Source organism: Lissotriton vulgaris, chromosome 7 (genome assembly GCF_964263255.1).
Source record: "Lissotriton vulgaris chromosome 7, aLisVul1.2, whole genome shotgun sequence".
Classification (NCBI taxonomy): Eukaryota; Metazoa; Chordata; class Amphibia; order Caudata; family Salamandridae; genus Lissotriton; species Lissotriton vulgaris.
The window spans coordinates 1,193,468,897-1,193,488,664 of NC_141695.1; the positions used below are offsets into that span (position 1 = coordinate 1,193,468,897).

A 19,768-nucleotide genomic window follows, 5' to 3' on the forward strand; every position below is an offset into this window, starting at 1 on the left:
CTCCATCGTCTGGACCCAAAACGTGCGCTTTCATTTTACATGGATCGCACACGCCAGTTCCGGGTGGATGACCAACTGTTTGTTGGCTACGTGGGTGCGAAGAAGGGACGGGCGGTTTGTAAACGAACCATCTCTCGATGGGTCGTCCTCTGCATCAAAGCGTGCTACTCTTTGGCTCGGAAGGAGCCTCCTGTTGGGCTGAGGGCCCATTCCACTCGGGCCACGGCGGCTACTACTGCCCTGGGCCGGGGAGTCCCCTTGCAGGACATTTGCCAAGCGGCTACGTGGGCCTCGCTGCACACCTTTGCGAGGCACTACTGCCTGGACAGTCAAGTCCGGAGGGATGGCTTCTTTGGCCGTTCTGTCCTCCAGGACTTTCTGGTGTAGTTTTGTATTGGTTCGCAGACCCACCACCGGGGTTGGTATTGCTGGGGTATGTATTCTAAGGTAAGGAATCTAACACTAACGTGTTTCTTTCAGATGAACAAGTTACTTACCTTCGGTAACGATATATCTGTAAGAAACATTAGTTAGTGTTAGATTCCTTACCGAACCCACCCATCCTCCCCGTTCTGCGAACTGATACCTAGGGTTAAGGTCATCCCTTTCAGGGCCCTAGTTTTTACATGGCACCAGTGTTGGTTCTCTCATGGCTCTGCGTCTCCTGGCGCGGAAAAGCTGTGTGCAAAGAACTGACGTCAGCGCGCGGAGGCGGCGTCTATGTACTCCAGCGACGTCATCACGGCGCACGACGCCGACGACGGACGCGGAGCCGCAGGGGACGCCTGCAGACGACGCCTACCGACGCGCAGGGGTACTGCTACGCAAAAGTTTCCGGATCCAGACTGACGCCTGGGGATATTCTAAGGTAAGGAATCTAACACTAACTAATGTTTCTTACAGATATATCGTTACCGAAGGTAAGTAACTTGTTCATTAAACCAGTTCTGATTAGCATTGGTTTGGTTGGGAGTAAGATCTTAACTGGGCCTGTCCTTCCCAGCTTGGCTCAAGGTAATACAATGATGCATATCTTACATTTTTAGTGAATTAAAATCAGGTGTATAATCGAACAGAGGAGACATCTATGCTCCTCATCTGTTAAGTTCAGTATTCAAGGCTCTGGGAGCTAATTGGCCAGGTAATTGGGTGTAATTCCCTCGTTTTTGCTGAGGCTACCTAAATCATATTTTTGCCAATTGCCCGTAACCTCCCAAGCAAAATAAGTAACCCGCTCCTTGACCACATGATGACCCAAAAATTCCATATTTATTCCAAAATCAAAATTACATCACTTATTTCCCTTAGTCTACTTCTGAACATTCCAGCCCCTTCCCATCTCCTTGCCTCCTGACCTCTTTAGTTCTTTTACCATGTGGTCTACTCCAAAAGCTGCATGCGCATAACCCTTTTCACCGCTCCTACCACTACTATTATTACTCTGGATGTGATCAAACTGGGTTACCTTAGATGTTGTAGTAGTGCATTTCTAACTAGGTTAAACACAAAAAACGCAAAACGGTTACCTAAGATACGATCCTAAGCCTTTTTATTCTGTTTGCCCAATAGGTGCTAGATTTTGTTTAAGTAAACCTTATTGCAGGAGTTATACCATGAGGACGCCGGTGTTCTCTAAAACATTTCAGGCTTCATGGCTTTACTAGAGTTTGTTTGCTTTAGCTAGTTAATGAGTGTGAGGGTGGGTGTACAGCGGGCCGGAAAAGCAAGCGAGGAGGCCGTATATAGTGTGCTATAGTAGGGGTTTATTTCAAAGTCACAGGGTAGAACACAAGGAGAACAAAAGAGGAAGTCCGGGTCTTGGTCCACTCCGGGTCGGCGCTGCCGCTTGCGGTCTTCGGCGGGTCCAACGGCGGCTCCAGCGATGGGGAGGATCCACGGAGGGCAGGGAGCAAAAAGAGAAACAAAAGGGACCGTTAGTCCTATCCTAGTCGTAGGATCTCTGCTGCAGTCACCGTCACCCGGGTGTGTGGGGAAGGACCAGAAAACGAGGCAGTGAGGTAAGGAAGGGACCGGGAGGAAGGAACAAGGGGTAGGGGGAAGAAAAGGGTGCTTGGTCAGGACGTGAAGAGGGGGGGGGGGCGGTTCGAAGAGTGCCGTGCTATACAAGTATAATACAGTGCAGGGGGACGTGATTCTAAAGAGAAGGGGAGATTTACAGGGACTATATACAGGGAACTCCTAGTGAGTTGAATTAGTGAGGTTAAAGGCACTCACGTGGTCCGCCGTAACTCTCCCGTTGAGTTACGGCCGCTCTACAGCCACCTCCTGTGGACTCCACCACTCTTCGGTCCACACGTCTGCTTCAGCCGTCTGCTCTCCGTCTCCTCCGTCTTCACCGTCGCATCCACCAGTCCGAGGTTCCTGCCACAAATCTCCGACAACTTGCACTTCCGGGCTCTCCTTTTTATCGGGTGCTGTCGCTGCCATAGGGGCGGGGCTTCCGGAGTCCGCGATATTTAAGGCTGTCCGGCCCGATGTTCTGGTTGGTCCCTGTGGGGAAAAGAAGCGGTTGATTCTCTGGCGTTTCGCTGGCGTCTCAGGTCGAGTCCTTACGGTGGTAGTATGAGGCCGGGGATACAGTCCCGGGGGGGGCGAAGGAGGTGAGTTCGGGGAAGGGTGGAGTACTGGTCGGGTTGGTCGGGATGCGGTCTCACAATGAGGCAGAGGTGCTAGACAAAAACGATACATCTCTGGGTTAGTGTTATTTCACTAGAAGCATTTCAAATGCATGCATGCTTGGGTTCTCACTCTGAGGTCGGGTTTGTCATGCTTCTTGCTGCCTTTGCTTTTATGCTCCAGGTGCAACGCCATGTCCTGCTGGGCTCTGAGATATTAAGATTTGGAGCTCTCATCTGATGCTGGTGTTGTGTTGCAGGTGGACTCTCAGCTGTTGGTGGTGCAGAAGCTGGAGGAGAAGGAGCGTGTTTTACAGGGGAATCTGTGTTCCATCGAGAAAGAGCTGACATTGCGCACTCAAGCACTGGAGCTGAATAAGAGGAAGGTGGGACCACCCTAAATATTTTATTCTTCTCTGTTATTGACTTACCTCCTCCTTTCATATCAACACAAGTTATATCCTGTGTATACCTGTGCCTACCTGATTAGTGTTTTCTTTGTCCGTGCATTGGTTTTTCCTCCTCTCCCCATTCTTTTCCAATCAACTGTGTAAGTGCGCCTCATCTGCTGTAATTGTCTCCTGCTTGTTAACCACCCTTCCATTTTATGTCCTATAGGCATTGGAAACCAGCTAATTCCATAAAACGTCGAACTTTTCTAAAATATCGCACCCTTTCCCTCCCTCAGGCGGTAGAAGCGGCACAACTCTCCGAGGACTTGAAAGTACAACTGGAGCATGTACAGTGCAAATTGAAAGAGATCCAGACGTTCATGTCTGAGAACCGAACAGCCAAAGAGAAGGAGTCATTTAATCTGAAGAGGGCACAGGTAATGTTGGTGCTTCCCCTCTGACAATCCCCTCTGACAGTACAAGAACGGTAAATGTTTAGGCATACTATCGCCCCGGCACAATCTCCTGAGGAGAGCAAATGTATAAGCACATAAACCCTCTCTTGCTTATCTAAATAGGTCACAGACTAGGAATATTAGTGCTTCTCCTCCCCACACATACAGTGTAGATATGTAGAGGGCAGATGGATGGGCATGCTAGCATCTTTCAATTCTCACCTGAATGTCCTAGTTTTGCAGCTTCAATCTGTTACTCATTCATATACAGTTCATCTGATGCTTGGATCTGAATCTTATCTGGTTTTTGTGAGTGTGCGTGGGCTATAGACCTGCTGGAATTGACTCCGACATCGATCTAGAAGCCACAATGCACCACACTTAAACACCATCTTCAGATTTCCTGATATTTGGTTCAGAAGCATGACTGCCAGGTGGAGAAAAGTCAAATTGCTATATTTCAAGATTGAAAATCATAGACAAATCATAACCCCTTAAGTGAATACACTAACCTGTCATGCCAAGAAGTCTGCCAATATAAACCTGTTTCTCTACACTACAAGAACACTTCGCTACACCTTATATGTGAAAAATTTATTTTCTGGAATTCTCAGGAGTGAAAAATGCAAGTTCTTTAAAACATTCATAGTTCATTTATGCTCTTGTCCAACGTGCTGGCTTTTGGAAACTTCCACTCCCTTCCTTAGGGTGATAGTGAAAATTTTGATCAAACAGCCCCAGCAATCAGTGCACATTTAAGTAAAATATAATTTAACAGATTTTCCATTCCCCTCACTTGTTGTTCCTCTTTAGTGCCTTTTTTAGGAATTAGCTAGCATGGACTCATTGTCTCGTATTTGAACTCTACTGACATAGTTCACCCGTAAACATTATCAAGTTACAAAACCAGCAAATCTTTTCAGTCTGTTAGTAAATGTTTACACTGTGTCCTCAAACAATCACAATAAAAAAAACAGAGAAAAAAAAAATTGTTAATCATACTATAAGCATGCGGATCCAAGATTCCAGCTCAGCACTTCAAGTTTTCAGACCCTGTTTCACAGTGATAATACCATGCTGGTACAATTTCAGTTAGGTCAGTATTCATTTATTTCCATCTCCCCTTTTCACTATTATAATAGCATTTTAGAACATATGTACAGTATACTTCCTACAAGCAAAACATTAAAATAAAAAGAAAATCCTACTAGTTTTTTTACAGGTGCAAGCTACCTGTTGATAATTTTGTGTGGAGCTTTTTCACTTTAGTGATATCAAGCATGAAATGAAGCCTAAAAACCTTTCAAGGCAAATACCTCTAAAATTATTTGATTAATTTGTTCCAATTTGCTATGTATGTATGTATGTATTTGAGCTTATATAGCGCACAGCTACCCGCAGTGGGTTTCCCGGCGCTTGCTTAGGGAACCCGTCCTGGTATTCCCCTGTGAGATAACCCAGGCAGGGTATCCACAAGGTGAAAGCCAGGCATCCCGCTGCGAGGGGCCGTTGTGGAGATTAAGCAAGCTATTGCCCAGAGTCGCAGAGTGTGAACCCGTGAGTCGGCAAGGCACCGGAGCGAGAATTATCGAGTCCGTGGACTTTTTAGCCCAAGACCCGCTGAGGCGGGGAATTGAACCCTGGTCCAGGGCCGATCTCAGCTTCCGGGTCTGCCGCCTCTAACCCCTGAGCCACACTTCTCCACATGCTATAACAAATGAACTCTGCAATCGTTCAAATAAAAATACAAGGAGCAAATGCAGTTTCTGGCTAATATTAAAATCCCTCTTTTACCAGATTGTCAACCTCTCCGTTTTGATTCAAACTGTCAGTCTCACTGTGCCTCCCCCAGCCTTATATTTTTCACTACCCTATCATTAGCCAGTCAGTCAAAAAGCTTTATTATCGGTTAAAAACCATAAAAGCACATATGCACACATTTAGGTAAGAGCAATTTAAACAAAGTATAAAACAATCATAAAACAGCCCAAATTCATATAGTATTAAAAAAGAGCACAATGTTAAAAACATAATGAAAACTGTACAAGTTTAAAAAGAGGGAAATCATGCACATTCCCTAAGCTATATTTTGTTTGTGAAGCACAGGTGCTCAATAGTGTTAAGTGGACGCACAAGAACAATAATGTAACAATTTTTCATTTTAAGTTTGGCACCTCTCAAGCATCACATGGACAAGAGGAATCTAGCTGTTGCAAACACAATCAGCGGGGTGGTGTCATATTTTAGAATTCTGAGTACCTCCCTATAATCCCTAAGACCCCTAGACTTGCACACTTGAATGATCCATTTGGCTCTAGCCCTAGAGTAGGAGGGGCAGAACGTGCAGATCCGTCTATTCGCTGGCCTCACACCCTGGGCAAGAACTCAAAGACTGGGGAGCATTGGACCACTTATGTGTTACAGCCCTTAGGGGCAGAGTTCCATGCCTAAACTGGACGTATAATGTTTTAGCCAGTAGGGGCTGAATATCGTCCAAGAACCTCTCGAAGTAGGGAATAACCTTAATATCTAAGAAGGTATTGGTCAACCTACCCAAAGCGGAGTTTGCTAGCATGATTTCCATTCGATATTGCTTCAGTAGCAGACTCATTGAACTCTTGGAGATCAGGGCGCATGCTTCCTCAGGTAAAGACCTCAAGTCACCTTTGCCAAGTGCATGGCAAAGCTGTTTGATGTATTTCAGCCAGGGAATTCTTCCAACGCCCACTCTGGACAGAAGGTCCCTTAGGTCCTCCCTTTAGCTCGAGAGCTCAGGGGTTGACCACAGTCGCCTCCAGTACAGCAGGGAGTGATTAGAAACAATATCCTGGATAGGGAGCAGACCTAGATCCAACCTTAGGGGGGTCAGAGGGGAACTCTTGGGTAGTTTCAAAAGGCGCCTAATAAAGCTATTCTCAGTAAGGTTTAGAGGAGTGCCCAGTGATGACCCCACAGATCTGCACCATATAATGCTCCTCCTCTCGCTTGGGCTTTATATATCTCCACGGGCGGTCTCAACGGCTTAAAATAACTCTCCTTATAAACCTTTAGGATACCGCCAGTGGATTGGGCCAGCTTCAGGTTCGCCTTCGCCATATGAGACCCCCAATCCATTCTATCATTTAGAGTTATCCCCAGGTAATCAAAGATTGACACTCGTTCCAACCCCCGACCATCCAAATGGGGATGGGGACAGTTGGATGATCTGGCGTTATAGACTATGAATTTAGTTTTGGAGAGGTTAATCTCCACATTCCTCGTTCTACAGAAGGAGCAAAAAGCCTCCAATGTTCGCTGAATAACCGTGGAGGATTTTGATAATAAAAGGGTATCATCAGCGAACATCAGGGCTGGTATCTTACGGCCTGCTAGGGTAGGTGAGTCAATGTCCCTTGCTCCCAATAGATGTTGGATCAGCCCATTGAGGAAGAGGGAGAAGAGCGTGGGGGCAGCAAGCACCCCTGCCTCACTTCCTTTTCCACTGGGAACGTAGCCAAGAGCTCCCCGTTCCTCCCAAACCTCACCCTAGCGTAGGTACCTTGGTGCAAGCGTTTGAGTAGGTGGCACAAAAAGACCGGCACTCCCATCTCTTGTAATATTACCCAGAGCTTGTCCCGCTGGACCAGGTCAAATGCAGAACAGAGGGCCACGAATATAAAATACAAACTACCCCCCTCCCCCCCCAAAAAACATCTTCCAGTATGCCAACTGTAATCTGAACAGTTGGTCGATGGTAGAAACCTTCGCTCGAAAGCCCGCTTGCAGGGAGGTTAGGATGTGATGCTCGTCCATCCAACTCTGCAACCTTGTTAGTAAAAGGCGGGCAAATAGTTTCTGGAGGACATCAATAAGACTAATAGGGCGGTAGTTGGCCGGGTCGAGGGGGGAAGCCTTTTTGTGGATGAGTATAATTTCTGCACCTAACCAGGTTTGGGGATCTCCATACCCTGTAGAATGGCATTGAAGTATAACCAAAGATAGGGAGCCCAAACCTTCTGTTCGCTTAGATATAAGTCTCCAGGGAATCTATCCAGCCACGGAGCTTTCTCAGTAGTTAAACTTTTTAAGGCCGCCTGGATTTCAAGCAGGGTGGGCAATCAAGGCCCAATGCGACCGGCTGAGGTGAGTCAGGGGTGTTCTTTGGTGGGGCTAGATCTTCTACCGCTGAGCTGTCAGTGAAAGAGTAGAGGGGCCTAAAGTGAGTAAGCCAAACCTCTTCACTAAGGTTAGGAGTTATCGCTGTCGACCCCTCTTCAGAACCTGATCTAACTAGGTTCCAAAAGGCCCTGTAGTCTCTTCCGTCCAGGGCTACTTTTAGGCTTTCCCACCTTGAGGCCTCCCACTCTGACCTAGCGTCCATGGTCAATCTTTTGTAGTTCTGCCTAGCTGATCTAATGCTCGACAGAGACCCAGGTTTTACTTCCTTTATAAGGGTATTTTTAGCCGCCCTGCAATTTTTGTTAAACCAGTGCGCCTGGTCTTTTACCCGGTGCCTCATGTTGTGAATTTTTATAGAAATAACCCGCTAAGCTGGAAAGGAGCTTATTATGAATATATTGTAAATCCGTGAAATAGGGCAAATTGTGGTTGGCGCCCACGAGGTCACCTACCTCTATTAAGAAACACGCCACAAGATGATATATCTCCGCTAGTTTGTCTGGGGCTAGCGCATCCTTTGCCCACCTAATGCGTCTGCCACCCGCCGTTTTTCTTGGCGGGATTGACTTGAGCTCTACCCGATTCTGACTGCTCTTTTTCAGTAAGCTTTCGAATAGGAAAAGAGTCACATGGGGTCAGACTGGTTATATTTGGGCAACCCTTAGATGTTGTTGCTGGGCCGGACACTACCATAGCAGTGTTACTTTTCTGCCTATTTAGGGAAACCGGATCCTGTACAGGGTTGTCCAAGCGGACGCATTCGCTTGGATTAGGGCTTTTATAGGCCGTGATAGTTGTGCCCGATGCCGCTTTCGCTGCGATGTTCCCAATTGTAGTCACTGGCTGAACACCGCTTGGACATTTGTTATTTATCAAGGTAACTAGTTTATCAATACTACAAGATAAAGATTTAAAATGCGAATTGATAAGCTGTTCCATTTGGGCATAAAGATCAATCAGTAGGTGGGTAGCCTAGACGGGAGGTGCCAAAGTGGAGAAGGAGGGACCTGGGGCTGGGTGAGGAGGATCAGGTATAGATTCAATTCTCCTAACAACTTTTTAAGCAGGTTTTACCTTCTTAGTTCTGGGGTGCGGTTTAGGAGCCTTTATCCCTAGCTGGGGGGCTGGGGATGGAGCAAGGTCAATAGAGACACTATCGTCCGGGGCGGGCTGTGCGCATGGTAACTCGACAAAGGAGGGCATCAGTGTTGACGTTAATTCTGGGGAATTAACTATAGCTAGGGAAAAGTCCTCAGTAGACAAAGGGGGGGGGGGGCATGGCAGGAGTAATAGATAGTCGTCTTTCAGTGTTTTCTATAGCCGATGCCACCACCCCTATTGTTTTTGTCAGCATTTTATCAATAGCTGTTAAGCTCGGCAGTGGTTGACTCGTTGCTGCCTTATGCCTAGTTAAAGGGGGAGAAGTTGAAGGGTTTGGTTTGCCCATGCTGATCACCAAGGATTCTTAGTAAATGGTGTTTTCCAGGCACTCAAACTAAAAATCACAAATAAAATTATAAAATATGTAAAAACATTTATAAAAGATAATAAAGCCCAGCAGCAGATTTCTAGGAAACAATACTAAAAACAAAACGCTGTATGGCGAAAAGCCTTGACTGGGTAAATTGGTTAAAATCCCACATCAAAGGGAGGAAGTCCGAAACGTTCAGTTATTGGAGGGGTTAGAGGGGTGGCCCAGCCCTGCCTCCCACGGCCCCTGACGGCCACAGACTGTCTCCCCCCCCCCCTCCCCCCCCCCCCTTGTCCCGGGCTTAACCCGGCGACGCCCACGCACGTCACGCGACCCGGGAACTCCAGTGTCCTTTTGAGCGCCACCTGGCGCGAAATCAGCGTTGGAGTGGCGTCTCGCCGCTAGGAATCCTGGGGAATGTAGTCTCCCCCCACGCGGCTGCGCACTGGATTGTGGAACGCAGCGGCAGCGGGGGAGACCAGCTGGGACCAGCAATGCTCGTGATCAGGCTGTCCGTGACCCAAAACCAAAGCAAGATCCCCGGGCAAGAGTCTAGGCAACTGAGTCAGTGGCAGGTAAGTTTTAAATCAATGGCACCATTAGCAAGAATGTGAAGGGCTAACATGCAGTGTGAATGATGTTTAAAATGTGAAAATGTACCATTTTAATGTCACCACTTAATCAGAACATTTAAGATCGTAAGTCTTTTTCAGAAGTTACATGTGAGTAGCAAGGCAAGTTATTGAAATTGTGATTCACGGAATACATCAGACCTCTTGAGCAAGGTAACGAGAAATACTGCCATAGTCAACACCCATAAAATTAACCTTTTGAAGAAATTGTCATTCTGATCAGAACCACTACATGGCGGCAGTATGCACAAAACTTTAATCTGAAATGCAAACAAGCAGCAAACCTATAATAACAATTATGAAATATTTTCCTCATGTACAGCCCCTAACATTGCAGTTTGTACAACTTCTAACCATCATATTTAAGTGATTAGTAAGGAACATTAACAACCCATTTAATGAAGTGAAGGCACCTTGCTACGTTTTTACTTTGTGTTTTATTTACATTCAATAGCTTGATGCATCTATAGATCTTACTGCAACATCCAGTTCCCTTACATGTAGCCTGCTTCTTAGTTAAAAGAATGCCCATAGAGTACAATATATCTAAATATTTTCATGTTTTTATTTATGCTTTTCTTTTCCTTCATTAAATGCTCACCTTCCTTGTTTCCTTCTGTGTGACCACTTAATCTACTTATCAATTTGATTACGTGTTCCACATTTTATAGGTTTTATGGTAGAAACAATAATTAAAAACTAATAAAGCATGGTTAGTGTAATACATTTTCTGGAATCTCTCCAGAATACTCCCAAAATTTGGATTCTAGAGTCCCAGTGGCAGAACAGATTTAGTCAACATAATATCGTGTGACAGGGAACCTAGTGAACTGTAAGCAATTCAACCCACTGAACATTACATAAGGAAGATTTGCATTTGGCAACCATCAGTCCTATGAAACTCAAAGGAGTATTTTTAAATAATAGGTTCCAGGCCTCCTTTAACCATGAATAGTCCAAAGAATTCACACTATGCATATACTTTTATGATGTTATTAAATTAAAAACATATCCTAGTGCACACTATGTATAGTGGTTACAGTGAAAATAAACAAGATAGTGTCAACAATATTAGCTATCAAACAGAAAATAAAACATAGTTCAACATTATTATAGTAATTCAGGATTTCTCTACATCAGTTCTCTTTTTCTCTCTCTAACTAAGCTACACTTGGCACCAAGGGGAGCCTGTGGGAGCTTATTTGATTGCCCTCCTCTCACATGCATACCTTGGTACAAGAACAGAGGTATTGATCCATAAGGAGACAGCTGCTTTTTCTGCCCCCACTCTCAGCTTCTATGGTGTCTCCAGGCAGAGCAAGAAGCCTGTCTGGGGCTGGGTTTGCCTTCAGAAAGCAAAATATTTGTATTACTTCCGTCTGTGCGACCTTCACCTTGCTGTCCCCTGGAAGCAGATCCCTTTATATACTCTGTTTAGACTTTGTTGAATATTATTGAAAAAATCAATATAGGAGCCTTGATGCCCTTTCACTTAAGTTTCCGTCAAACCTTGTTTATTGTTTAGAAAAAATAACTTGATAATAAATATATGGATTATGCTGACACACATTAAACAATATATTTGAGCAAGCTGAATTATCACACTGCAATGAAACCATCATTAAAACATACTGGCTGCTGTGTATTTATAAAAAAAGGAACATGCATTTGAATAAATGAAATGCAATTGCAAGTTCCTAGATAGGAAACATATAAAGACTGTGTCAGGTGTTGTGTGCTAGCTGCAACCTTATCTTGTGATCGCAAACTCTATCACAACGTCCTGCTTTTGGTTTATTGATAGTCTGAACAAGGACTAGAAAGCCAATAAAACTGACTAGAAATGGCATGAAGTGACTGCATTATACTCCCTAAACCTGATCTGTGTCCAAGCAAGTCAGGCTAAGCAAGCTTTCGCTATGGGGAAATTATTCACAACATCAGCATTAGAAATAATACCATGCAGCGGCTTTGCAAAAAAATCTGAATTAATTATCTATAAAATAAAATACATAAAGGGCAAGTAGAGCAGCCCTCGATGTGAAGATAACCTAAAGTGTGGAAAAAAAGGGCAAGACAGCAGAAGAATAGGAAAATTTCGGAAACATTACAGGCCTTGAAAAATCTACTTACCCACTCACTATGATGAGTCAGATTTGATCAGGTTGAGCTATTGTTAGTGCCTACTGGTCCTTTCTGGCAAGTGAACTTGAGCTGAAAAGAACAGGCGTTCTGTTCATTCAGAAAGTGAATGAGCAATAAAGATGCCTTAAAATCTTATTTTTATCTTGACACATTTGCTGTCTGTTCAAGGACAGAGGTCAAATGTCTGTGTGCCTTTTTTTAGGTCTCGCGTAGCAAATGCGCAGCTTCTTCGCTTAGCGAGACTCTATTGCTGTGGTTTTCATTCGCAAAGGGAGACAGGAGGTGGCACGTGCAGACAGGAGAGGTGCACTCGTATGGACAGTAGATGTGAACTCCGTACGCTTGCACTTTTCCTCTTCCTAAAGGCTGGCAGCGCGCATTGCGCACTTTTAGTTTCCCTCCCCCGATGGCTCCGCTCAGATAACAGCTCACAATCCTTTACAGACTTCTACAAACAGAGACACCCCCTCGTATCCCAACAAGCATGAACGTGGCCAAACCCCCCTTCTGGAAAGAGCTGCACTAAACATTCCTTCTGTCTGGGCTGATAAATGATGTATTTTATTATCCGTAAACCAAAGAACGTCAATCGTATTTTTTCCTTTGCTGGAAATATATGGTGCTCTGTCTACAAATGATTTTTACTGATCAGTGCCTAGCTTATCCTGGAAAATGATATATACTTTTCCTTCTCTTACTACAGTAGAGGATTTTGTCAAGTGAGCTGTCTGATAATCATGGTTAAACAAAAGGCTGTAGGATGCCAGTTTAGTTTCTCACACATAATATTTAAATGCTTTTAAATGAATAGTCAAAATATTTAAAAATGCCAGAAATTGCAAAGCACATTTTTGTTGTTGTAATTCAGAAGTGTGATTGTAGGAAGCTTAGGTTACTTGTTGGAGTACCCGCCCTCCCCCCCCCCCCTCCTTCCCCCCACCTTTCCCATCCCCTTATTTGCCTGGTACTTGTTGCACCATTGACTGAAGTGTACTGAGTTCCTGCTTACCAGGTCCCTAGTAAGCATGGGCGAATGTTGCGAATCTCGCGTTCGCGAATTTTGCGGATTTGCGAACTCGCAATCCGCAAATTCTCGCGAATTTGCAGATTTTTTTTTTTTGTGTGTTCGCGCAGGTTTCTTCCAGTTCGCGAGGGTTTTGTACAATTTCGCAAACGCGAACTTACCTGTCGGGTCGCAAGTTTTGCGAACTTGTTGTTTCTACGTGTCCAGCCTGTTTGGGACACTCTTCTTCATCACTGCCACTCTGTCACCACTGCCACTTTTTTAGCTGGCACCTGCTTCCTTAGTGCTTCCTGATTAGTGATCTTTTGCACTTGCTAAGTGCTTTCATTGTTGCAAAATTAGTTACAACACCTTCCCTGCCCCAACTGACAATAATGAAATAGGGGCTGATTAATGTGTCACTGGATTTGAACTTCCAGCCTGGCTCCTGCTTGTCTGCCTTAGCTGTAATTCAGGACCTTTGTGTAACTATTCTGAGGGTCAGAGCAGGGTCACATAATAGTTGCAAGTAGGCAACTGAACTCTGGAGGGGCCCCTCAGGAAGCACTACAGGAAATGGCTACTAATGATGAGCTTGAACTTTTGAACCTGGTAAGTAGTTTCAGTTTTGCTAAAATCGTATTTCTGCAATTTAGCGCTTATTCGCGGGGCGCAAAGTTGAACTGGGAAGCCGCGAACTCACGCGAACAGTGCGAGCAAGCCATAAAATCCGCTGCTCGCGGATTTGCGGATTTTGCGGGAAATTCGCGAATCTCGCGGATTGCGAATTTACCGAAAATCCGCAAAATCCGCGAGCGGAACGGATTTTCCGCCCACGCTTAGTCCCTAGTGCCAGTGTTCTTTCCCTAAAAATGTGCAATTGTTTTCCCAGTTGGTAAAAACTTTAGCTATTACTGTAAGTCCCTAGTAAGTGGTACCCTGGCACTTCAGGCCTTGGCTGCTAAACGAGGGTCCCGCATGGGCTGCTGCACGAATTGTGCCACTGTAAGAGACCCCTCAACAAGCAGATGCACGACTGCCTTTGCAGGCAGGATGTCTTGGTACAAACAAAAGTGAAAACACAACATGTCCAACATCTTGTGTAATGTCCTCTACCACTGCATATTCTATCTGTAAGTCACCCCTGCAGCAGGCCTGACAACCCTAAGGCAGGTGGCTTGGTAATGCATGTGAGGGCTCTGTGCTAGTCAGTTCCATTACTGCCAGTGCAAATGACCAGGGAAGTGTGCCACCACCAGGCTAGTACTACCCCTAAGGTGGACTACAGTGAGGTGAACACGATTTTTCAGAAGCAGCCATCTTTGTGACGGCATACTTACGAATTCTGGGAAAGGGTTATGTACGTTTCCCACAGGAAGTGGTCATATAGGGGACATAGTGACTCCAAGGGTCAGAAGCCAATTGGCTATTACCCTACAGTCCCCTAATGCCCCTAAATTCAGTATTTAGGGAAGTCCCTGCCACAGGAGAAACAGATCCTGCCGACCTAAGAAGAGAGAGGACACTGAAAAGCCGAGAAGAGAGAAGGAGCAGCAGACCTGGTACCAACGATGTCTGCATCCCTTGTTGAAAACCCTGCCAAAGTCGACTTGTCATGCAGCTATGACTCCAGAAACTTGGGAGGGTTGTCGGCCTGCGAAAGAGTCCAGGCCTTCAGTGAACAGCGGACCTGTTCCAAAGACTTTACAAAAGAGAAGACTCCGAGGCCGCCGGAACTGCCAAAACCCGACACCCGAAGCCACCACTGCACCCATCGTCTCTGGCCCGAGTTGAAGTGGCCCACCGTTGTCAACAAGGTCCTCCAGAGCTAGAGTCCATTGGGGTTTTACCCCTCCTGGACTGCCTGACCTTGCCTGCAGCCTCAGCATGCAGCCCCCCTCAACCGTGACTGCTCCAGTAAGGGAAAGCCCGACGCCTACGGACACTCCTGGGACTTTGAGAAGAGGACCAAAGGTGTTCCTCTGTCCCTGAGCATCACAAGGCTTTAGCCCACTTGCTGATTCAGCTCGATTGACCTCCTAGCCAGAGCCTTCAGCCTCTTTTTACAGTGAACAATCCCCAATGAAACGCAATGAAACGCCCTTTGACACCTACTCCGAAGAAGAAATAGGCAAACTGCTCAGCACCTTGAAACCATCCAATCACCTCACGGATCCCCTCCCCGCTGTCAAAGATTTCACTCCATTGCTCCTCCCACTCTGGACTAAAATTATCAACAGTTCGCTCCAACAAGGAACCATCCCTGACTCCCTCAAAGTTGGACAAGTCACACCTTTACTAAAGAAACCCACGGCCGACCATCCGACCTAAACCACTACCGTCCAATTACCAATATTCCCACTCTCGCCAAATTATTGGAAAAATGCGCGCAGCTACAACTGACTAAACACATTGATCAGTTCGATCTCCTCAACCCTCACCAATCAGGCTTCCGAGCAGGACACAGTACTGAAACTGCTATGACTCACATAATTGACGATGCCCTTCAAATCCTAGATCAAAATGATACCTGCCTCCTCATCCTTCTTGATCTCTCTTCAGCATTCGACACTGTTAAACATGAGAAGTTACTCGAACTTTTGAACACAAGAATGGGTATATCTGGGACTGTTCTCAAGTGGTTCACCTCCTTTTTACATAACAGGTCGCAGAAATTCAAGAGTAACAACTTGATGTCCTCGCCAATACCGGTTTCGTTAGGCGTCCCCCAAGGATCCTCCCTATCACCAACTTTGTTCAATCTAGTTATGGAACCTCTCACTACCTTGCTACAAGCATCCAATGTACTTTTTCACATGTACGCAGATGACACCCAACTATATCTCAAATTACAATCCCCCAATGACATTTTACTCCTGAACTCAACGATCAGAAGCACTCAATCCTGGCTTGCCAATAATCATCTCAAACTCAATGCTCTGAAAACAGAGTTCCTTCTGATCTGACCTCCCGCGAAGATCTCTACCACTCAATCCTGGCTTAAACAGCTAACTGCACTCAATGTCCAACCCACCATAGTAGACTCCGCAAAATCTCTAGACATAACTCTCGACTCCAATCTCAACATGCAGCATCATATCAGCAAGGCTACTAAGGGAGCAAACTTCCAAATCAATACCCTGAGGAAACTTAAACCCTTCCTGCCAGCCAAAGACTTCCAAAATGCAGTACAAGCTCTAGTAATCCCGCAAATTGAATACGGCAGCATCGCCCTTTGCGGTCTTCCGTTAACCACTACTGCACCCCAAAGAGCTTCTCTAAACGCTGCAGCGAGACTCATCACGGGGTCAAAAAAACACTCGCATATCTCCCCTGACTTGAAATCCTTGAACTGGCTGCCTTTGGAAGCTAGAATTCACCTGAAAATCGCCTGCATGACACACAAGGCTGTACATCTGAGCTCTCCCGGATACCTCGCTCAGAAGCTGTCAATCTCTGGCGGCTCTAGAAACACTAGAGGCACTAACAATCTTCTGCTAAAACCTCGAAGATTCCGTAAGGAAAAAACTTACAAACGCGCCTTCTCAGGAATGGCACCCAGAAGAAGTAAAAGCTATTCTCATGGCCAAATACACTTGACCTATTAACGTTATCCGTAAAGACTCTGCACCAATCTGTATTATTCTGCATGATCCCTACCCTACGACTATGTGTTTTACTTGTATTATTGATTTACTTGACTATCTATGCACACGTCTATCTTTAATACTTGCATTATTGATGTACCTGTTTTACTTTACTCCCTAATGACCTGAGTTTCAATCTTGTTGGTATTCCCTGCTTTGTAAAGCGCTCTGATATCTGCAAAGATCTTGTTCGCGCTATATAAAACTTTCAAAATAAATAAAAATAAAATAAATGTACTTACCTGAGCGTTTTATTTCTCGGATGCCTAAACGTATATAAAGATACTTGCTATTTTTATAAATTAGTGTGTATCTCATTCTGGAGTCATGTTGTCATTTATTGACCACTGTGTGTATTTTGCAAATGGCTTGCACTCTTCTGTGTTCAGCCTAAGGCTTCTCCACAACACTACCCCGTAAAATAGGACTTTGGGATTGCACAGCAAGCCCCTGTCCACTCATAAGGGAACCCCTGGATTTTTTACATGGTATATCAACCATTTGATATATCTCATGAATAGCTAGCTTCCTACAGTGATGCAATAGAAGCAAAACAAATTAGAACACTTGGAGATGTGCAAATGACAAAAATTTGCAGAAACTCTATTTCCAAACATTGTTTGTACACTGTATAGTTTTATTAGTAAAACCGCATGTCAGTGAGAACGTTTGTGGCTATTTCATTGAAAAATGTGCTGATTGCAAATAACTGTGTGCTACCACTTTATGCTTGAGTTATGTATTTATTAAGAGTTTTTAAACATGATTTGAGAAACATTCCTGCCCCACCCTGATGGCAATGGTATTAATGAACCAAGACACTGACCTGAGCTGTATCTCTCGCACAGCTCTATACAGTGATTTTATAAGCTTCCCTAGTTTGTTTTCGATCTGTTAATGAATGTGTTTTGTTAATAATGAGATTTGGAGGATTAACAACTGGTTGTTACAACATCTGGACTTTGTCTGTCCATCCCATGACCTCACATAAATGATTTGTTGACCAGTTAACATTATATTGCGACAAATTTAGAATGTGGACTGTTTAAAATGATCTATCCACAAACCTTCTGTGGTTTCACTGAAAAGAGAAATGTTGGCTTTGTTTAGCTTAGGCCTAAAAGTGGTGATATATAAACATAGAATCCCTTGCCCCTTTATTCTCCATTCCATCACCCCTGCCCTATCAGTTTTTCCACCAAACTATCCTACTTGTATTTATTGTTGTTTTATCTATTGTTTTTGTGGCCTCTTGTCGTTGATTGCGGTCCTTCGCTCCTCACTCTGGTCTTTGTCTTTCCCTTTAGGAAGATATATCACGTATTAGGCGCAAGTTGGAAAAGCAGAAGAAGGTGGAAGTCTATGCTGATGCTGACGAAATACTTCAGGAAGAGATTAAAGAATATAAGGTAATCTTCTCTGTAACACCCACGCTCAGCCCTTTGTCCTCCTGGGGTGGGGGGTGTATACTATGTGTTTGTTTATTGATACAAAACCAAGGGTATTCATTCTAGCAAGTCATGAGGCATGCTGAATGTGAGAGGTCATGTTTTCTCAATGGGCTCTTCAATAAGCTGACTTGTTTGTTAAAATATTTCGCCATCTTTGGTAAACATTCTTAACAGTTTCAAAGATCGTTGCAGAGCATCATCTTTTTAAAATGTTTTTTTATTTTATCAGAATTATCGAAGTACATTACATCTGGACAGTGTTACATCATAAATGGAGACTGTATTAGAAAACCGGCGTCACATGTTGCATATACAGTCATGGAGAACATAGCCAAGATGGTCTTGCATTCCTCTACCACAGTGCTTAGGAGGGACTTATTATCCGCAGTGAGAGACACTCCCTATCTGCGCAGAACTAATTCCCCACCCTCTGTAGTTCAAGAATATATCATAGGCTTGACAGTACTAGCATAATTGCAGTACACAACATAAAAATCCCATATTCATGGATACAGCTCCTTCGCTGGGGGAGGGCGCTGCCACCAGAAGCATCATTGCATCTCGTCAACATCTCGTCAACATCCTGGGGTTCATCATCCATCATAAGCAAGTAAATGTGATCCGAAGGGGCCCCAATATCCCCAGATCGAAAGGCCTCTGGGAGCACATCAGAATAAAACTCAAGCTGTTGATCACAATATATCCTGTCACGTAACCAATGCTTACATTTGGCAGCTTGGCTTCTCCCCATCTACTCGCTACTTGTTACTTCACCAATAAGGGGGCTAGAGATTGTGTGTAAGGGGTATCCGATTCCCCTGTATATCCTAGCAGTGCAATAATAGGATCAATCTCTATCCTGTTATCCACTGTCAGACAATGTGGACATCACCTTAGTCCAATACGCATAGATGGCTCCACAGGACGAGGTCAGATGAAGAAACCTAGCATCTGGACAGTTGCATCTGGCACATCCAGCATTCCATTGCATGTATTAATAAATCCATCACTGAAATCAGTGTGGGTTTATTAATAGGAGTTCTTTGATATCAAACTGTATATCTTTCAGTGGCTTCCCTGCTCACTTGCAATATCGAACAATAGAACTTAGGGCTCAAAGGCATCATGTCGCATATATCGGATGAAGTGACTTTGGCATGACACACATGAGTGTCATGTCTTGTTTTCACTCCTGGTTTGCACCATGTCACTCAGCCTGCAGTGACAGTCTGTGTCGAATTTGTATGTGAGTCCCTGGGGTGGCATAAGATATGGTGCAGCCCTTAGAGACCCTCTTTAGTACCCATGCCATATCATTTATTAGGGACTTACAAGGGTGCAAAAGTCCTTGGCCAATTGTAGTGCAATTAGACAACACCTTGCTTTTGGGAACAAGCTCTGGCACTGAGGTCTTGTTAGCAGGGGGAGAAATGATATGGGGGGGGGGGTGTAACTGCAACAAAAGCCCAGTTCTTACACAAGGGCAAAGAGAGGAGGCAAAAGGGGGCACCTCTGTCCAGTGCACCTAGAAACAGCTAGAGGTGCAGGATAGACATTGTTTATACACCCTTGTACTACAGGCGCAGGGTTAAGCAACTGCATCCAATTCAGGAAGTCCCATGATATGCCCATTTTTGGACTTGGCCCTTTTTGTAGGGTTATCCCCAAACTTTTTGATCATTCCTCCTATTTTTTCCTGACCTGTTGTTGTTGGCTTTAGGATTCTGGGCACTTTACAGCTGCTAATCAGTGTTAAAGTTCATATGCTCTCTGTGTAA

The 19,768-nt window shown here is 44.8% G+C and overlaps 1 protein-coding gene across 2 annotated transcripts in view; it reads left to right on the forward strand.

The window, feature by feature from the left end:
• The window catches only part of RNF40 (ring finger protein 40), a 244,231-nt gene that overhangs the window by 178,292 nt on the left and 46,171 nt on the right, over positions 1–19,768 (forward strand). For both annotated transcript variants that reach the window (XM_086931679.1, XM_086931680.1), the window contains exons 17-19: positions 2,897–3,022; positions 3,325–3,465; positions 17,847–17,948. In XM_086931679.1, coding sequence (XP_086787805.1) covers positions 2,897–3,022; positions 3,325–3,465; positions 17,847–17,948 — 369 coding nt within the window. The remainder of the gene's footprint in view (positions 1–2,896; positions 3,023–3,324; positions 3,466–17,846; positions 17,949–19,768) is intronic.